The 20,867-nt window shown below is 40.3% G+C and overlaps 1 protein-coding gene across 2 annotated transcripts in view; it reads right to left on the bottom strand.

Annotated features, from left to right (window-relative positions):
• Window positions 1-20,867, bottom strand: part of RNGTT (RNA guanylyltransferase and 5'-phosphatase) — a 342,640-nt gene that overhangs the window by 290,134 nt on the left and 31,639 nt on the right. For both annotated transcript variants that reach the window (XM_039467722.2, XM_074397708.1), the window contains exons 5-6: window positions 4,493-4,568; window positions 1,770-2,010 (exon numbers count right to left, since the gene is read on the bottom strand). In XM_039467722.2, coding sequence (XP_039323656.1) covers window positions 1,770-2,010; window positions 4,493-4,568 — 317 coding nt within the window. The remainder of the gene's footprint in view (window positions 1-1,769; window positions 2,011-4,492; window positions 4,569-20,867) is intronic.

Genomic DNA, 20,867 nt, shown 5'->3' with positions numbered 1-20,867 from the left:
TGTCTGAATAAATGAAACCCAGCAAGATGTTTGTAAGAGATACACTGTAGTAGTCCCAGTAACTCTGGAGGTTAAGGTAGAAGGACCACTGAACACAGGAAAGTTAAGGCTGGCTGCCACTAGTGAGCCATAATCATGCCACCACACTCCAGCCTGGGCAACAGAGTTGAGACCCTGTCTCCAAAAACAGACAAATAAACAAAACTTTTTTTTTTTTTTTGAGACGGAGTTTCGCTCGTTACCCAGGCTGGAGTGCAATGGCGGGATCTCGGCTCACCGCAACCTCCACCTCCTGGGTTCAGGCAATTCTCCTGCCTCAGCCTCCTGAGTAGCTGGGACTACAGGCACGTACCACCATGCCCAGCTAATTTTTTGTATTTTTAGTAGAGACGGGGTTTCACCATGTTGACCAGGATGGTCTCGATCTCTTGACCTCGTGATCCACCCGCCTCAGCCTCCCAAAGTGCTGGGATTACAGGCTTGAATCACCGCACCCAGCTTACAAAACTTATATTTTATGCTATGCTGCTGATTGAAGTTTCCTTAGAATATGATTATTATTTTTCCAGGTATGTGACTCCATAATTTCAGTTATCTAAATCCAGGAAACAAAAAATAGACTAAAACAATACATTATTTTTGAAATTATTTCTATGTTTCAAAGCAATTTACACTTTTCAGTGTCCTTATGGTCTTGAAATTTAAAATGTGTAAATGCAATTAAAACAATGTTTTCCATTTTAAGCCAAAAATAATTTACATGGTTTATATAAACAAAGTATTAATTTCCTTGCCTGTGAACCACTGTCTACTAATAAATGAGTTGCAGTGTATACCACTCAACCATAATATACCATGAACCTTAACAATTTCCTTAACACAATTACCTCCACACTTTCTCTAACTTTTCCCTTTGGCCTATACCATATACTTGTGTGTGTACAAGTACAATGAGTACTTTTCCTCTCGGCAGTTCCCCTATCCTCCAGGAAAAGAAGATAACTCTTCATATTTATGGTTAGCCCTTTTTTTTCTATAAGATTATTAAAAGTTGTCTAGAGAAGAACTGAGTCTTCTTGATTTAATTTTATGGAAAGCATGAAAAACATCACCCATGAAGGGGGATACAGAATTCACATGTAAAGTTATTTTAACTATATGACAATTTTGTAAAGCATCAGTAAAAATATTCACTAGGTATTTAGTTGAAATCTCACAATACTTTGTAAAGAAATAGTAAGTTCTCAATCTAATATCCAAAAGTTCTTTGGTTTCCCTAAAAAACAAAAACAGGAGAAATTCACATAATTTTTCTCTTTGAAAAGACAGACTCGTGACTATTAAGAATCTTTAGAGGCCAGGCACAGTGGCTCATGCCAATAATCTCAACACTTTGGGAGGCCAAGGTAGGAGGATCATTTGAGCCCAGGAGTTCAAATTCAAACTGGGCAACAAAGTGAGACCCTTCTCTACAGAAAATGTAAAAATTAAAAATTAGCCAGGCATGGTGCAGGCGCCTGCAATCCCAGCTACTCAGGAGGCTGGGTGGGAGGATCGCTTGAGCCCAGGAGATTAAGGCTGCCACTGCACTCCAGCCTGGGCAACAGAGCAAAATCTTGTCTCCAAAAAAAAAAAAAAAACTTTTTAGAAAGAGCTAGGATGAATCAACTGACAAGCCTAGCTAAAAAAACACAGCCAATATTCCATTTTCATAAATCTCAATAAGCTTGCAGAAGAATAAAACCTACTATAATATTTTTAAACATTACCAGTTTTAACCGTTCTTTTCTCCTTTTGCCAAAAGAAGCACTTGACCCAGGTTCTGATTCCTTCTTCCCATCCTCATCCTCATCTTCATCTTCATCATCCTCAAAACACCAATCTGGCAACAGAGGTGGGGGTGGTGCTTCCTCTATGTCACCATATCGACGAAAAAGTTCCTTCAAATAATCACCCTTATAGATTCCTGGTGGTCTGGCTTGGGCAAAAGTAGCAACTGCTGCTTCGATACTATGAGAAACAAACACCGTGCAATTTCCTCACTATTCTCCATTTACACAGGCTTATCAAAAACTCGCTTATTATATTCAAGGCTCCCTATACAGTAAAATAGAAGTTTATAAAATGGACAAATCACAACCCTCACCCTCAAGTCATTCAATCTATTAAGGGACAAATTCATTCTGGAAAGGTTTTAATATAAGGTATTCTGAAAATTCTGAAATTCTAACAGTAAATTGCTATGAGTGTACAGTAGAAGCCTGGATAGGGTCTGTGAAGAATTTAAATAAAGTATTGAAGGTTGAGGTCTGACTCTGCAGGGAAAAAAATCAGTTAAAAAAATAATGCTAGCGGCCGGGCACGGTGGCTCAAGCCTGTAATCCCAGCACTTTGGGAGGCCGAGGCGGGTGGATCATGAGGTCAAGAGATCGAGACCATCCCGGTCAATATGGTGAAACCCCGTCTCTACTAAAAATACAAAAAATTAGCTGGGCATGGTGCTGCGTGCCTGTAATCCCAGCTACTCAGGAGGCTGAGACAGGAGAATTGCCTGAACCCAGGAGGCGGAGGTTGCGGTGAGCCAAGATCGCGCCATTGCACTCCAGCCTGGGTAACAAGAGCGAAACTCCGTCTCAAAAAAATAATAATAATAATAATGTGAGCAAAAGTAAAAGCATATTGATTTTACAGGAACTTTCAACAGATCCAGGCACTAAGAATCTAGATCACCAAAAAGAGGGTAAGCATAGGCTGCATCTGACATAGGAACCTGGGGTCATTGTGGAGAGCATCTGAATGATCAGAGCTGGATAATACATGCAATATAGAACCATCAACAATGCGTACTGCAAAATGCAAAATCTTATGTGTACTTCACCTGATTATATTCAAAAAATGACCAACTGTGTGAAAGCCTTTGTAAACATAAATAATGACGTTCCATCAGTCAACAAGAAAATCCAGTAATATATTCTCTTAAGAATATCAGGTAACTAAGGCCAGGCGCGGTGGCTCAAGCCTGTAATCCCAGCACTTTGGGAGGCCGAGGCGGGTGGATCACAAGGTCAAGAGATCGAGACCATCCTGGTCAACATGGTGAAACCCCGTCTCTACTAAAAATACAAAAAATTAGCTGGGCTTGGTGGCGTGTGCCTGTAATCCCAGCTACTCAGGAGGCTGAGGCAGGAGAATTGCCTGAACCCAGGAGGCGGAGGTTGCGGTGAGCCGAGATCGCGCCATTGCACTCCAGCCTGGGTAACAAGAGCGAAACTCCGTCTCCAAAAAAAAAAAAAAAAAAAAAGAATATCAGGTAACTAAAGTAGTAATCTCTCAGGATCTAAAAACACACTTCAAGAATAACAGATGTTCTTGTTTCCTATGATCTGTGTTAGAGGAAGTAAAAAAGAAAGAAAAAAAAAAAAAAAGAATAACAGATGCTCAATAAAGGCATGCTGATTGGCTTAAATGGAGTAATGCTCTCCCAAAAATACTTCCTTTGTGTATCATTATAAACTTTTCCTAGTACTCAACAGCTATAAAAAAAGCTATTGGTTGAGTGTCCCTAGTTCAAAAATCTGAAATCCTAAATGTTCTTAAACCCAAAACTTTTGAGCATTGATAGGAAGCTCAAAGGAGATGCTCACTAGATCATTTCTGATTTTATATATTCAGATTAGGGATTCTCAACTGGTAAGTAAAATGCAAATATTCCAAAATGCAAAAAAAATCCAAAACACACCTACTCCCAAGCATTTCAGATAAGGGATGCATTTCCTGTATTTAAAAGGTAAAGACCAATAATAGTAATTTCCAAAGCCAGATACAAATACACAATATTGAAAGAATCTGTCTCAGTTCCATAAGAGGAGGAAAAAAATCTGAAAAAGTAAATACACAGCTTATGAAATTTATAAGCACTCAAAGTGTTTTGCTAGTTAATACAAAACACCTGGCTGGGTATGATGGGCTGGGCGTGATTACATGCCTGTAATCCCAAAATTCTGGGAGGCCAAAGGCAGAGGATCACTTGAGCCCAGGAATTCAAGACCAGCTTGGGTAACACAGGGAGACCTCGTCACTAGACCAAAAAAAAAAAAGAAAGAAAAAATTAACCAGGCATGGATGGCACACACTTGTGGTCTCAGCTACTTGCAAGGCTGAGGTAGGAGGACTGCTTGACCCCAAGAGGTGAAGGTTGCAATAAGCCATGATCACACCACTACACTCCGGCCTGGATGACAGAGGAAACTTTGTCTTAAAAAAAAAAAAAAAAAAACACATACACACAGACACACACAGACACACACACACACACACACACACACACACACCAGGTAATAGTAATATAAAGATTAACCATATCTAAAATGAAAAGCAGTTCAAATTACATAATCATGAGTTCACCAAAACCTGACAATACAAAATCCTGCAACTAAAATAACAACAAATTTTTTTATTAAAAAATACATCTTCCATTACAAGATACAAATACCTCCAATCCATTTTCTCCACCAAAAAGGCACATATGAGGAAGCCAGTGCGATTGAAGCCATGAGTACAATGAACACCTAGAAAATAAAGTAGCTTTGGTTTAAAATTAATAAAACACTTCAGAGGCCACATTTACTTTAAAATTCCAACCTGCAATCAAAATATTTCAGCTAGTTTACAAAATACTAACACTTTTTTGAAAAACTTAAAACACCTCTTATAACTTGATAACTTGTCAGTTTAAATTGCTTAGAACCCAATTTATCGCTAACTAGAAGTTTAAGTGTAATATATATGTTTATTGATTTAAAACTGTCTCTGTTTAACAATTTCTCCTAAAACTAGAAGATTCCAAGCATTTTAAATAAGGAGGTATCTTCATCAAACACACAACTCAAAAGGACACATAAAACACAAACATACAAGATCCTTCAGATCCTCAAACTTTAAATTTCTCTAGTAGAAAAAAAAAAAAAAAAACAGTCCTCTTCAAGATCAATGGCATACATTTGCATGACACTCAAGTCATATTTTTTAAACTCCAGAAACTAGAACAGAGCAAATAAACTAATAGAAATATAAATTCATATAGGATGTGATACTAATTAAATATAATCAACAGAAGGGGCTAACTACAGAAAATAATTAACTGATAGATACACAGTACAATAAAAATAAAGTTACCTTGAAGCTCTCTAGAAACCAAACAACTGTATTTTCAGGTTAGGTTATAATCTTTCAAAATAAACTTTTAGAAGAAAGAAACCAGCTGAGAAAGGAAATTTATTTTCTTAAACTTTTTCAGAACATATTTAAGATCATTTTAACTACTGATAAGGTTTGGCTCTGTGTCTCCACCCATATCTCATCTCAATTTGTAATCCCCGTAGTCCCCATGAGGGAGGGATCTGGTGAGAGGTAACTGAATCATGGAGGTGGTTTCTCCTCTGCTGTTCTTCTGATAGTGAGTTCTCAGGAGATCTGATGGTTTGTAAGTGTCTGACAGTTCCTCCTTCACAAGCCCTCTCTCTCCTCGCCATGTAAGACATGCCTGCTTCACCTTCCACCATGATTATAAGTTTTCTGCGGCCTCTCCAGGCATGCAGAACTGAGTCAATTAAACCTTTTTCCTTTATAAATTACCCAGGCTCAAGTAGTATCTTTACAGCACTGTGAAAACGAACTAGCACAACTACTTTGAAAATAGTAATTAAAACATGACAATATTGCTGAGTCTCCTACAGTCCTCAAAATGAAACTTTTCCTGTTATTTTCATTTAGTTAAAGGATATCCTGATACTTAAGCTGTATCTTTTTATTTTTCTGAGACGGCATCTCACTCTTGTCACCCAAGCTGGAGTTCGGTGACACGATCAGGGTTCACCACAGCCTTGACTTCCTAAGCTCAAGTGATTCTCCCACCTCAGCCTCCAGAGTAGCTGGAACTAGAGGCTCACACCACCGTACCCAGCTAAAAAAAAAAAAATTTTTTTTTTATTTTTTTATTTTTTGGTAGAGACAGGGTCCCACTATGTTGCCCAGCCTGGTCTCAAACTCATGGGCTCATGCAATCCTCTCACCTCAGCCTCCCAAAGTTCTGAGATTACAGGTCTGAGCCACAATTCCCAGCCTGTATCTTTCTAACATTACCTTCTACAAATTATTCTTCTCTGTGTAGATCATACTGATAGAGTGCAACTAAGATCAAATATAGAAATAAATTAGCTAGATTTATAAAAGTTCTAGAAGAAAATATATGAGTAAATCTTTGCAAACTTAGAGTAGAAAAGATTTCTTAGATAAAACACAAAAAGCATGAAACGGAGACAAATATTGATAAATTAGACTACTTCAAAATAGTAAGAGTTTGCTCTTTGAAAGTCATCATTAAGAAAATGAAAAGGAGTTCTGGGCAAGATGGTCAACTACCCACAGCTGAGAAACACCTCTTCTATGAAAAGGAACCAAAATATCAAGTAAAGCGCCATACTTTGAACCACCAAAAACTTGACAATACAAAATTCTGCAACTGTGAACAGATCTTTTGAGAGAAAACACTGAAAGCCAACAGAGAGGCAATGCAGACACAGTGCAGAAGAGGGAGGAAGCGAAGTGAACCGCTTGGAGTAACGAGGCACCAGGACTGGCCCCAAGTTCTGGTTTGGACCTAAGGGAGGGGTGAGTGAAGGAACCCTGGGCACCACACTCCCACCATGGTCCTCTGTGATCCTAGCTACAAGATCCTACCCATGAGCCCCCCATAGACTGAGGTGCAGCTGCAGCAAAACAGCACCACAGGGCCCATCCCCCAGGGCTCTCCAGCTTGTACTGAGTGGCTGCAGCTCCTGCTCTCTGCTGGGCAAAGAGAGTAAGACTGCCATTGCCACAGGACCAGAGTGTATCTGATCCACATGCCCCTATGCCTGCCAGCTCTCCCAAGACTACCTGCCTGGTTGCTCATGCAAAAGGGTGCCCACATAACAGCCTCTACTTCCCTACCTGAGTGTTCTGCTGGCAGCCTGGGAGCAATTCAACACTCTCAGCACAGACAGTCCCTGACCCCAAGGGGCCAGAGGACAAATGTGCAGGCATGGTCCCAACTCCCCAGGACTCAAGCACATTGCCCAGGAGTATTGAGCTGAGATCTGTAGCCTGAACTTGGGCAGGAAAGGAGCCCTCACTCTCAGAACACAGAGAAGAGTGTGGCATGGAAACTGGGCATCCCTCTCCTCAGAAGATGAGCACAGGGTGGGCGTGGCCTGACAGCCAGCCAAAGTTTCTTCCCCAGGATGCCCTGTGGCCTGGAACATCCAAAGCGACTCAACAAACTGGGCATGCAGGGTTTTTGAGACAAGCCCGGCTGGTCTGGTTGGGCCCGCTCCTGGAACAGAAATCAGAAAGAGGCCAACGAGGTCGGGGAGTGCAAGTTGTGAGGGCCACACAGCTATCTGCTGGGCTGCAAACCCCGGGCCATGGTCACTATACCAGTTACACACACACGGTGCCACTTCCCTGCCTGAGGATCCACCACCCTTGACCCACTGCATGAGCAGACCACCTACAGATGTACTCCACAACCCACTCTGACTGACAAGCAGTAGGGACTGGTAGGTCCCTAAGGAGTTTGAGGTCTCCTGGTGGCCTAACTGTTGGCTTAAATCACACCTAAGGGAGCAGGAAGAGAAGCCCACCAAAGCCCTGCTTAAAGCAAAGGAAACACGAGACAGTGCCAGTAGTTGAGGGGGATGCCACCAAGGCTTAAGAACAGACTTGGAGAGAAAGTCATCTCTTAACTCGCTGCCTTCGCTCCCCAAGCACTGCTGAGGACACAATGAAATAAGAAGGGGGCATGTGCAGCTGAGTAAGAGCCTATCTGCCCTTACTCAGAACATAAGACCCCTTAAGTTTAAGCACCAACTGCAGCTTGAGTTAATTATACCGCCAAATAAAAATACACTGCTTCAACATGCAAAGCCTGTGAAACTTTCACAGAAACCTATTTACAACCCAGGAACCCACAAAGTGGCATATTCGTACAATGAATACTACTCAGCCAAGAAAAAAAAACAAATTACTAATAAATGCAACAAGGACAATTCAAAACTATCATACTGTGTGATAACAACTGTATACATAATTTCATTCATATGACATTCTAGAAAACGCAAACTAACCTGTCGTGACAGAAAATAAAAAGTAATTCCCTAATCTACAACTAAAGACTGAAAAGAGGATGAACAAAGTAAGCTTGAGATGCAAATGCTCTGAATCTTGACTGTGGTTTTACCAGTATCTGCATCTATCAAACCTCAGACTGTTCCAGGCTGGTGGCTCACACCTGTGATATCAGCACTTTGGGAGGCCAAGGCGGGTAGATCACTTGAGCCCAGAAGTTCAGAACCAGCCTGGGCAACATGGTGAAACCCTGTCTCTAGAAAAAATACAAAAATCAGCCATGAATGGTGGTGTGTGCCTGTAGTCCCAGCTACTCATGAGGCTAAGAGGGCAGGATCGCTTGAGCCCAGGAGGTAAAGGTTGCAGTGAGCTGTGATGGCGCCACTACACTCATGCCTGGGTAAGAGTGAAACACTGCCTCAAAAATTAAAACAAAATAAATCATCAGATTGTACAATTTAAATGAATGTTGTTTTTATACAAAAGTGTAACTCTATATGTTGATTTTTTTTAGCTAGATGCTAAAGTGAGATGCTGGTATAAGTCTGCAGTTTGTATTTAAAACGTAATCCAAATGTTTGTGTTCATCAGTATGGCCTTGTTCTCAGCAATGAACTTCACCAAAAACCCAGGTTATATATTTGATACATTTAAAATCATATGCCAAAAAAAATCACTTTAATCTCTTCGGTATATTATGGTAGGAGTCCTTTCCAAAAAGAGTTTTTGCTATGTGGAGGCCAAAGCAGCTCCATCTTGGATGCTAGTTTGCCATGTTGACTTCTGATTAACCCCAGTTCTGGGAAGGCCTCTAAGATTTGTAGTTTATCTACTGTTCTTTGTGTAAGAGCACGTACTAACTATAAACCCTGCCCTTAGGTAAAAACAACCTTGATGTTATTATAGTTACTTGTTCTACACATCCCTTCTGAATGGCCTGTTTCCTATGGTAATATAAGCCCTGTGTCTTGGGAGTAATGGTGGGGATCTACCATCTTATCTCACTGCCACCTGAGACTTAGGCTTTGTTTCTTTTTAAGTCCCTATTAAATGTCTCTTTCTAAGAAACTGGATTTGTCAGCCTCTTTTTTTGGTTTCTTTGCTTTCTAGGACTTTAGGGATAGGTGTGCATAGGCCTGCCCACCACAAAACATGCTACCTTCAAAAATTTTTTGGAAATAACTATCAATTGAGCCAAATCACCGATTTCTACATTGATGCTATAATAAAATGACCATTAATATTCAGAATAAAAACCTTAGTCACTGAACAACTCTCAATAAACAAGAATATTTATACAAAGGAACTGCAGACAGTAGGAACAATCTGTGTAAACGTAAATACATGAATCAAAAAAGCACATATAGCAAACTATAAATAAATCAGAATGGCTAGAATATGAGGTGTGGTAAGAAATGCCAAATGCAGTTGGAGACAATGAACAGGTCAACATCCTGAAGAAACTTGTGAAACATACTAAAGAATACAAAGGCAATGGAGACATAGTAAAGAATTTTAAGCACGGCAACTAAATTATCAGAGTTTAGAAAAACCACTCCCATGGCTGATTACAGCTCTGACCTATAATCCCAGCACTTTGGGAGGCTGAGGTGGGTAGATCACTTGAGACCAGGAGTTCAAAACCAGCCTGGCCAACATGGAGAAACCCTCTCTTACTAAAAATACAAAAATTAGCCGGGGTTGGTGGTGGCTGCCTGTAATCCCAGCTACTCGGGAGGCTGAGGCAGGAGAATCGCTTAAACCCAGGAGGTAGAGGTTGCAGTGAGCTGAGATCACACCACTGCACTCCAGCCTGGGTAACAGAGCAAGACACCACCAGCTAAAAACAAAAAAAGACTGAGAAAGAACAAAAATACAGGGTCACATACACCAAGCAAAGGAAATTTCCAAGATATGAGTGCTTAAATGTCACATAATGATTAAAATGGAAAATCACCATTTAAGAGTGCTAGCCAGGTGCAGTGGCTCACGCCTGTAATCGCTACACTATGGGAGGCCGAGGCAGGATTATCACTTGAGGCCAGGAGCTCAGGCCAGCCTGGACAACAGAGTATAATCCTGTCTCTACAAAAAATAAAATTGAAAAACTAGGTGGGCATGGTGACAAGTGCCTGTAGTCCCAGCTACTCAGGAGTTTGAGGTGGGAGGATTGCTTGAGACCAGGAGGTCGAGGATGCAGTGAGCTATGACTGCGCCACTGCACTCCAGCCTGGGTGACTGAGTGAGGCCCAGTCTCAAAACCCAAACAAACAAAAAGCGCTGCTGAGGGAGAACTCCAGACTGCAACAAAATGGATAGGAATAAATGAATTCAAGTACAGATTCTTTTAAAAAGTCAGCTGAGAAAGGGAAGAGGGAATGCAAAACAGAAAGATATGGGTTCGGTTTTGTTTTGTTTTTTTCCAGTGAGGGGATTATTTAACAAGTTTAGGTATGTTTACAGGCTCAGGACAAGAACCTAGTCAAACCACAAAGCTTGACAATAGCTATGACCAAGAAAATCTACAAATTCCATTGTCTTCATTGCTTTGTAAGAAAAAGTCCTTCAAAACAGCCACTACAAAGATGTGAGCTGTAAACATATTTTTGTATTCATGTATCTTAACCCAACATGCAAATTTCCTTACTATCTCCTATTTAGACCAATTCAAGCAACAAATATTTCAACTTTTGATGTTTCTCACCCAAGCTACTTTTTTTGCTTCCTTTTTTTTTTTTTTTTTTTTTTCCTTGAGATGGAGTCTCACTCTGTTGCTCAGGCTGGAGTGCAGTGGTACGATCTTGGCTCACTGTAACCTCCACCTCCCAGGTTCAAGCAATTCTCCGCCTCAGCCTCCTGAGTAGCTAAGATTACAGGTGCCTGCCACCACTCCCCCTAATTTTTTTTGTATTTTTAGTAGAGACGTGATTTCACCATCTTGGCCAGGCTGGTCTTGAACTCCTGACCTTGTGATCCACCCGCCTTGGCCTCCAGAGTGCTGGGAATGCAGGCGTGAGCCACTGCACCCAGCCTTGTTTACAATTTTTACTCTTGAAACATTAAACAATTTTATGAATAGGAAAATCAAGAATAATTGCCAATTAGCTAATATGTGAAGATACGTAATTTAAGAAAGTACCATTTTCCCTTTTAATATTCTTTATATGCAAATACATAGAGTCTTAGTCTAACTGTTCAGTCATACACCAAAACATTTACAGATAGGGTTATAAAGTTACAAAACCATCAAAATAAGCCTCTACAGAAAAACTTGGGAGATTATGTATTTGATATTAAAAAATCAATTCATTAGGTATACTACAAGCTTAGATATGTCTTCAGTATTTTTTTAAAGCAATTTTCAGTTTTATTCATGATGAGAATGGGTCCATCTAGGGGCAAGTAAACCAGCTGGGTTTCTTTTGCAGGGGTGGCAGGGCGGGGGGAGGTTAGCTGTTTTAGTTGTGTGGGGTTTTTTTGTTTTTGTTTTTGTTTTTTTTTGAGACGGATTCGCTCTTGTTACCCAGGCTGGAGTGCAATGGCGCGATCTCGGCTCACCGCAACCTCCGCCTCCTGGGTTCAGGCAATTCTCCTGCCTCAGCCTCCTGAGTAGCTGGGATTACAGGCATGCACCACCATGCCCAGCTATTTTTTTTTTTTTTGTATTTTTAGTAGAGACGGGGTTTCACCATGTTGACCAAGTTGGTCTCGATCTCTCGACCTTGTGATCCACCCGCTTCGGCCTCCCAAAGTGCTGGGATTACAGGCTTGAGCCACCGCGCCCGGCTGTTTTTGTTTTTGTTTTGAGATGGAGTCTTATTCTGTCGCCAGGCTGGACTACAGTAGTGCGATCTCAGCTCACTGCAGCTTCCACCTCCCGGGTTCAAGCAATTCTCCTGCCTCAGCCTCCCGAGTAGCTGGACTACAGGTGTACGCTGCCATGCCCAGCTACTTTTTTTGCATTTTTGGTAGTGATGGGGTTTAACTATGTTGGCCAGGATAGTCTTGATATGCTGACCTCGTGATTCACCTGCCTCAGCATACCAAAGTGCTAGGATTACAAGCATGAGCCACCACAACTGGCCAAATCATAGTTTTTAACAAAATATTCGTTCACTGTTAACTACTTCATGGCACCTTCTATTCAAATTTGTCTTCATTTTCTAGGCAAGCTAATATAACAAAATGAATGTACATGGCATTTACAATCAAACTAGGAAAAGAAATTCCCCAACAAAAGGACAGAAAGATTAGCTATAACTATACAAATATATATGGCTGGGGAAGTTTATAAGGGGCTGGTGACCATCTATCTTCTAAATATTAAAAGCCTGATCTGAATATATATATATATATATATATATATATATATATATATATATATATATATATATATATAATTGGCGGGTAGGGGGCAGTCAGGGTCTATGTTGCCAAGACTGGTCTTGAACTCCTGGACTCAAGAGATCCTTGGCCTCGGTCTACTGGGATTGCAGGCATGAGCCATCACACCAGGCCCATAATTTTTTGTTTGTTTGTTTGTCCATGACCTGCTAAACCACGATTTTATTTCTATCTCACTAGCTAGATATTAGTCCTAATTATATGATCAGTCTAATTAGGTCAGTAGTGTTTGTTTGTTTGTTTGTTTGTTTGTTTGTTTGTTTGATGGAGTCTTACTCCATTGCCCAGGTTGAAACACAGTGGCACGATCTCAGTTCACTGCAACCTCCACCTCCGGGGTTCAAGCGATTCTTCTGTCTCAGCTTTCCTAGTAGCTGGGATTACAGGCATGTGTCACAAAGCCCAGCTAATTTTGTATTTTTAGTAGAGACAGGGTTTCACCATGTTGGTCAGGCTTGTTGGGAACTCCTGACCTCAGGTGATCCACCCACCTCAGCCTCCCAGAGTGCTGGGACTACAGGAGTGAGCCACTGCGCCCAGCAGTCAGTAGTTCTTAACTGGGGGAGATTTTGCCCCCCTAGGGGACATCTTGCAATTTCTAGAGACAATTTTAATTGTCACAGTTTGTGGGATGCCATTAGTACCTAGTGAGTAGAGGCCAGCAATGCTATTAAACATCCTAAATGCACAGGATAACCTCATAAAGAATTATCCATTCCAAAATGTCAGTAATGCTGAGGATGACACATTAAAGAATATACCTAAATGAGCAACAAAATGATAAGGACAGAAAAGGAAATTCACAATTACTAAGAACCTATCATTATGAGCCAAGTACCTTAAATATTTTTATTTAACCAAAAGAAATGTTTTTTTACCAAAATACACGTTATTCATATAAATACGTATTCATAAATCTGTCACAGATATATGTAACTAGAAACACCTAAAATAATTAGAGGCATTATTTAAGCCGTATCTGTTACACATATCCCTCCATTCACCAAGAAATCAGGTATTTCTCTTGTAAGACAAAACTGATTTTTAAATTTCTCCAGTTCACAAAATCCTTACTCTCAAATCATTTATTTCTGTACATCCAAAAAATATTAACACTGCTCCACAACCTCTTATTTGTAATCATGATTTCAAAAAACACCCTGAAAAAAATAACATTTCTTGTTAAGTCATTTAGGGACAAAATCTGACCTGAACTGATGTGACATTATTACAGTCTGTTTTTACCACTTAGTGTGAACTAATATTCATATGTTTAACTGTAGAAATGTTCATGTACTTAATTATGGGATGCTTTCTAACACCCAGATTACCTCTAAATGCTATTTTCCATTAAAAGGAACCAAGATCCTTAGAGAAATAACTGATTCTATGTCTGGAAAACATCTTTTGCCAGAAAACAAGTGAACCATCAAAGGCTGATGGGTGGTATCAAAAGAATATCAAAGCCAACCTGAAGAAGCTCCCAATGGCCTAGGAGCAATCCAGATATCTTAATATTAGCTGCAACTAATTTAAACACATAAAAAACTATATAAAAAATCATGAGTTTGCAGATACTTCAAAAATACAAAAAACCTTCCATGTTATGGTCCTTAAAAAAAATAAAAAATAAATTAGAAAAAAATATATATATATAAACTATAATCAAATGCCACTGGAGAGTACAAGATACCAATTCATTCTGAAATTTGAGAGTAGGATAGAATCAAAACTTTAACTTGCTTTTCTAGTACAAACTATATTTCAGGATAACTCAATTATTGAGATGGAATCGTTCTTTATTAAAGAAGAATTTCGGGCCGGGCGCGGTGGCTCAAGCTTGTAATCCCAGCACTTTGGGAGGCCGAGGTGGGTGGATCACAAGGTCGAGAGATCGAGACCATCCTGGTCAACTTGGTGAAACCCCGTCTCTACTAAAAATACAAAAAATTAGCTGGGCATGGTGGCGTGTGCCTGTAATCCCAGCTACTCAGGAGGCTGAGGCAGGAGAATTGCCTGAACCCAGGAAGCGGAGGTTGCGGTGAGCCGAGATCGCGCCATTGCACTCCAGCCTGGGTAACAAGAGCGAAACTCAGTCTCAAAAAAAAAAAAAAAAAAAAAGAATTTCGGCTAATACGTGAAGAAATTAAAGAATCTCAGAAATCACCATTTTGCAACCTCCAATGAAATACTGAACCTAGGCAATGATCAGCAATGAACAGTAAAATCATTAAGTAAAAGACAAAATGGAGAACTTTATAGCAAAAGAAACAAGCAGCCACCACTTGAACCCACTTACTCATCTTAGCACCAATAAATGTGGGACAACCAAATATTATGTGCTTCCTGATGTGGTATGAAAGAAAATACACAGTACCATCTATAAAATATTCTTGCCTAAAGTCCTAAAAGTGAATCTAATCATGTCTCTAGATTTAACTAACAATTTACAAGACCTACAGGAGATAAGAGAACAAGCTAACTGAAATCATGAGGATGGTATCAGATAAGTCCAGAAAGTCAGAATGTGAAACATTTCACAGAACAATGGCTAGGCTTTTCCATCAAATTGATTGCATTTTAAAAAAGAGGAAATCAGGGACATTTGAGAAACATAAATACAATTTGAAAATATTGTTGGATCCTGGTTTGAAAAACTAAAAAGAAATTTTTAAGGTAATTGAAGAAATCTAAAAACAGACTAGGTTCTAGATGACATTAAAGAATTTATAACTCTTCTTGTGGTATAATTACTGTATGGTAATCATATGAAACCCAAAAGTCCTTATTAAAGATGTATACTGAAACATTTTTAGTGACATATCTGTGATTTGCTCTAAAATACAGTTTAAGGTCATGAAAATGCTAATAACCCTGACTTGATCATTATACATCGTAGATATGTACTGAAATATCTCACTCTATCCCATAAATATGTACAGTTATTATGTGTCAGCTAAACATAATAGTAGGAGCTAGGCCCACGGGCACCTGCCTGTAGTCCCAGCTACTTGGGAGCTAAGGTGGAAAGACTGCTTAAGCCTAGGAGTTGAAGTCTAGCCTGGACAACACAACAAGACCTGGTCTCTAAAAATTTCTTTAATATAATAATGAAGGTCAAACAAAATTTAATATATAGTTGTTCCTCAGCCTCCTCAGGGAATTGGTTCTAGGAACCGCCTCAGATGCCAAAATCCTCTGATGCTTAGTGCTTAAATGCCTTGTATAAAATGGCATATATTTGCATGTGACCCATGAGCATCCTGCTGTTTTCTTTAAATCACCTCTATGTATTACTTATAATACTGAATACAATGTAAACACTATGTGAACCGTGACTATACTGTATTTTTAAATTGTATTTTTTTACTGTATTGTTATTTTATATTGAGTTTTTTCCCAAATATTTTTCATACAGATACAGAATATATTATTAAGGGTGGAGATGAAAAAAAATCAGCAAATGATAATTACTAAAGGTGGATGATAGATACATAGGGTTTCATTTTTTTATTCTCTCTACTTTGGGTATGTCTGCAATTTCCATAATAAAAAAAAAAAATTGAGGCCAGGTGAGGTGGCTCATGCCTGTAATCCCAGCACTCTGGGAGGCTGAGGTGGGTGGACCACAAGGTCAGGCATTCAAAACCAGCATGGCCAACATAGTGAAACCTCATCTCTACTAAAAATACAAAAAAAAATTAGCCGGGAGTGGTGGTCGGCGCCTGTAATCCCAGCTACTCGGGAGGCTGAGGCAGGAGAATTGGTAGAAACTAGGAGGCAAAGGTAGCAGTAAGCCAAGATCGTGCTGCTGCACTCCAGCCCAGGCCACAGTGTGAGATTCCATCTCAAAAAAATAATAGTAATAATTTGAGGGTACTGCACCAGAGAAGCTAACAATATGGTAAAAACTGAAAACATCTGGCTCCAAGGGTTTCAAATAAGAGACTATGAAGCTATAGTTACTGCTAAGAATTAGAAAAGGTTTCAAGCTTCTGTGTTTCAAGAACTTTATATTTCCACCAAGCCTACAGCATTAACTCACAGCCCCACCAATTATCAACTGATAACTGAATCAATTGTCAACAATAATTGATAAATTAACAATTATATCAGCTAATTCAAAGATGATCTTTTTTTTTTAAAGACCAAGTCTCACTATGTCACCCAGACTGGAATTTTTTTTTTAAAACCAAGACAGCTTTGAAAAGAAGCCAGAGTCTAACCTTTGACACATCACAAATGTTTACTATTGGTCACAAATATTGATCAGCAAGAATTTGTGCAAGGCTGGTAAAAATTCCTTCTCTGAAACTAAAAATAAATGAAAGTACTATAAAAGCAGGTCAATATTTTCAGATCCTAAGACTACTTAAGTTTGAGTGCTTTTTATTTAAAAAGGTGTTGGCTGGGTGCGGTGGCTGATGCCTGTAATCCCAGCACTTTGGGAGGCCAAGGCGGGTAGATCACAAGGTCAAGAGATCAAGATCATCCTGGTCAACATGGTGAAACCCCATCTCTACCAAAAATACAAAAAATTAGCTGGGCATGGTGGCGCGTGCCTGTAATCCCAGCTACCCAGGAGGCTGAGGCAGGAGAACTGCCTGAACCCAGGAGGCGGAGGTTGCGGTGAGCCGATCGCGCCATTGCACTCCAGCCTGGGTAACGAGTGAAACTCCGTCTCTCAAAAAAAAAAAAAAAGCCGGGCGCGGTGGCTCAAGCCTGTAATCCCAGCACTTTGGGAGGCTGAGGCGGGTGGATCACGAGGTCAAGAGATAGAGACCATCCTGGTCAACATGGTGAAACCCTGTCTCTACTAAAAAATACAAAAAATTAGCTGGGCATGGTGGCATGTGCCTGTAATCCCAGCTACTCAGGAGACTGAGGCAGGAGAATTGCTTGAACCCAGGAGGCGGAGGTTGCGGTGAGCCGATCGCGCCATTGTACTCCAGCCTGGGTAACAAGAGCAAAAAACTCCGTCTCAGAAAAAAAAAAAAAAAAAAAAAAGTGTTATCAGCAATCAGTTCTGAGACCAGTTTGTATTATTATCTCTACAGCAATACTACAAGAAATAACTGATAATACATCCTCTGCTCCAAAATTTGGCAGGCCCAAAGCAAATGTTTCCACTTCAATCCACATGAACAGAATTGCTGCCAGGAATATAAAACATATTGATACATACATAGATAATGTATGTATCATAATGCCGGGAATAATGTATGTATCACTAGGTTCTGTAAATTTTTTTTTTTTTTTTTTTTTGAGACGGAGTTTCGCTCTTGTTACCCAGGCTGGAGTGCAATGGCGCGATCTTGGCTCACCGCAACCTCCGCCTCCTGGGTTCAAGCAATTCTCCTGCCTCAGCCTCCTGAGTAGCTGGGATTACAGGCACGCACCACCATGCCCAGCTATTTTTTTTTTGTATTTTTAGTAGAGACGGGGTTTCACCATGTTGACCAAGATGGTCTCGATCTCTTGACCTTGTGATCCACCCGCCTCGGCCTCCCAAAGTGCTGGGATTACAGGCTTGAGCCACCGCGCCCGGCCGGTTCTATAAATTTTATAACCTGCAGAAGACTCAAAACCATTAGAAATTTTTCTTATCAGTTCTTCTAAGAATACAACTGCACAATTTATAACAAGGATGAATTTGTTTTCCTAAACCTGGAGTATGACTCTTTCTAACATCATGACATCTGATGCTAGAGGTTAAAAGTGTTTGCCCTCCCTTGAATTCATTAAGCATATTTATCGTTTACCCCTACACTGGCTTCTCTCAAATGAGAAAACAGTTTTGTGAGTTGTTTTTAATTTTTCAAATAAAGGCCTCAATATTACCTTCAGCTAGTCATACACCTCAAGGTATGTGTATATATGTGCATATGTTATATATATTCATGTAAATGTGTGAATATATACACACACATCCTTAATATATTTCATGTATATAGCATAATATTGTTGTTAAATAATAGCTGCTTATTGTACCATATAAGTAACCTGCTTTTTTCAAATATATATGTTGTTTCCAAGTTGTTTTTTGTTACCAAGGAAATTGTGATTAAACTCCTCTCACATAACTCTTTATGTCCATCTCTGACTTCTTCCTTAAAATAAGGTCTCAGATGGTCTTGATGAGTCAAGGGAAATGCTTTTAAGGATCTTGAGAAATATCACCATGTTGTCTCTCCACAGAGCCCTCTGCAGAGACATTAACAATTAACACTCTAAAATGCATGAATGCACCCATTTTATCCAATTCTTGACACTAACAATTATAATTTTTTTTCCAAAAGGGAAAAGTTTATTGAGTCAGCCATAGACGAACAGAGAAACAGATGCAGGGAGGTTCACGGTGCAGCAGTGCATGCACCAAACATTTATCTGACAAACAGAAGAAAACCCAAAGGTTCTGTGTAGAAACAGACACTAACATGAGGCAACTTTTACCCACCTAATGTCATGTGCAACGTACTCTTCTTTAAGAACCCTTTCCTCATAAGGCATAACATTATGTGTTATGCACATCATTGCTAAATCAGCAAAAGCTATTATAGTGCTGTAACTTAATAAGTTGATTAAAAAAGAAAGTTGTCCCATGGCCAATTCACAATGAAACCATATAGTTTTGTTCTAAGATGCCCTTCACTGGCAACAAGGCCTTTCCAACAAACAGGTCATTCTGTCACCAGGACCTGGTCTCAGTCCAAGGCACAGAGAGACGCGCCCCAGGCACCCCCGGCAAGGAGAAGGGGAAGCCGCTGGAGCGTTACTCAGTTCTCCTGAAGGCCCTGAGGAGGGGTGGCCAGGGGCCACCTCAATGCTAGGGGGCTCCACCCAGGATAGTGATGGCTGGCTTTGCATAAGGGGGTGCCAAGAATTTTCAGCTAGGTCCCCAACATACCATGTGCAAGGGTCTTGTTCAACCCAAACAGAACTGACACCATCCCCAGGTGGTTCAGGGCAAAGTCCCCCAGGAGCTCTCGGAAATACCATTTTTTTAATCTTTGCCAATTTGATATGGAGTGCAGCTAACAGCATGTATTTTAATTTGTATCTCCTTAACAAGTAAGAAAACTTTGTTCATGTTTCTTGGTTTCTTGTATTTCATATTCCATAAATTGCTCTTTCATTGTGTTTTCCATAGTTTTCTATTAAGGAATGCCTCTTTCACCTACTGGTATATAGGATATCTTCATGAATAAGATTATTAACTTTTTTTTTTTTTTTTTTGAGACGGAGTTTCACTCTTGTTACCCAGGCTGGAGTGCAATGGCGCGATCTCGGCTCACCGCAACCTCCGCCTCCTGGGTTCAGGCAATTCTCCTGCCTCAGCCTCCTGAGTAGATGGGATTACAGGCACGCGCCACCATGCCCAGCTAATTTTTTGTATTTTTAGTAGAGGGGTTTCACCATGTTGACCAGGATGGTCTCGATCTCTTGACCTCGTGATCCACCCGCCTCGGCCTCCCAAAGTGCTGGGATTACAGGCTTGAGCCACTGCGCCCAGCACAAAAAAAGTTTTAAAATATTACCAAAAAATTAAAATGAGATGAACAGGAAAAATTTTCAAACACTACATATAAGAAGCTAATTTACATCATCTAGCCCTAAGGAAAGAAAGAACTATTCAATAAACGGTGCTGAAATAAATGGTTGGTTATGCAGAAAACATTTAATTGGCTAGGCATAGTATTTAAGGCCTGTAATCCCAGCACTCTGGGAGGCCAAGGTGGGCAGGCAGATTACCTGAGGCCAAGACCAGCCTGGCCAACATGGTGAAACCCCATCTCTACTAAAACTACAAAAAGCAGCGGGGTGTGGTGGCGCACACCTGTAATCACAGCTACTCAGGAGTCTGAGGTAGGAGAATCATTTGAAACTGGGAGGCAGAGGTTGCAGTGAGCCAAGATTGCACCACCGCACTCCAGCCTGGGCAACAGAGTGGGACTCTATTTCAAAAAAAAAAAACACACACAGCAACATTTAAATTGCATCCTCAATTTAAACCATATACCCAACAGAAATATCAGAAATAACAAAGAATCAAAGTTGGCCACACACAGTGGCTCATGCCTATCATCTTAGCACTTTCAGAGGTCCTGGCAAGATGATCACTTGAAACCAGAAGTTCAAACAAAACCTGGGCAACATAGCGAGACCCTGTCTCTACAAAAAATAAAAATAAAACAGCTGGGAATGCTGGCGTGTACCTCTAATCCAGCTACTCAGGAAGCTGAGGCAGAAAGATCACTTAAGCCCAGGAGTTCAAGGCTCCAATGAGCCAAGATTGT

This window comes from Saimiri boliviensis, chromosome 4 (assembly GCF_048565385.1).
Source record: "Saimiri boliviensis isolate mSaiBol1 chromosome 4, mSaiBol1.pri, whole genome shotgun sequence".
Lineage (NCBI taxonomy): Eukaryota > Metazoa > Chordata > Mammalia > Primates > Cebidae > Saimiri > Saimiri boliviensis.
This window is presented reverse-complemented; position numbering and strand designations above follow the sequence as displayed.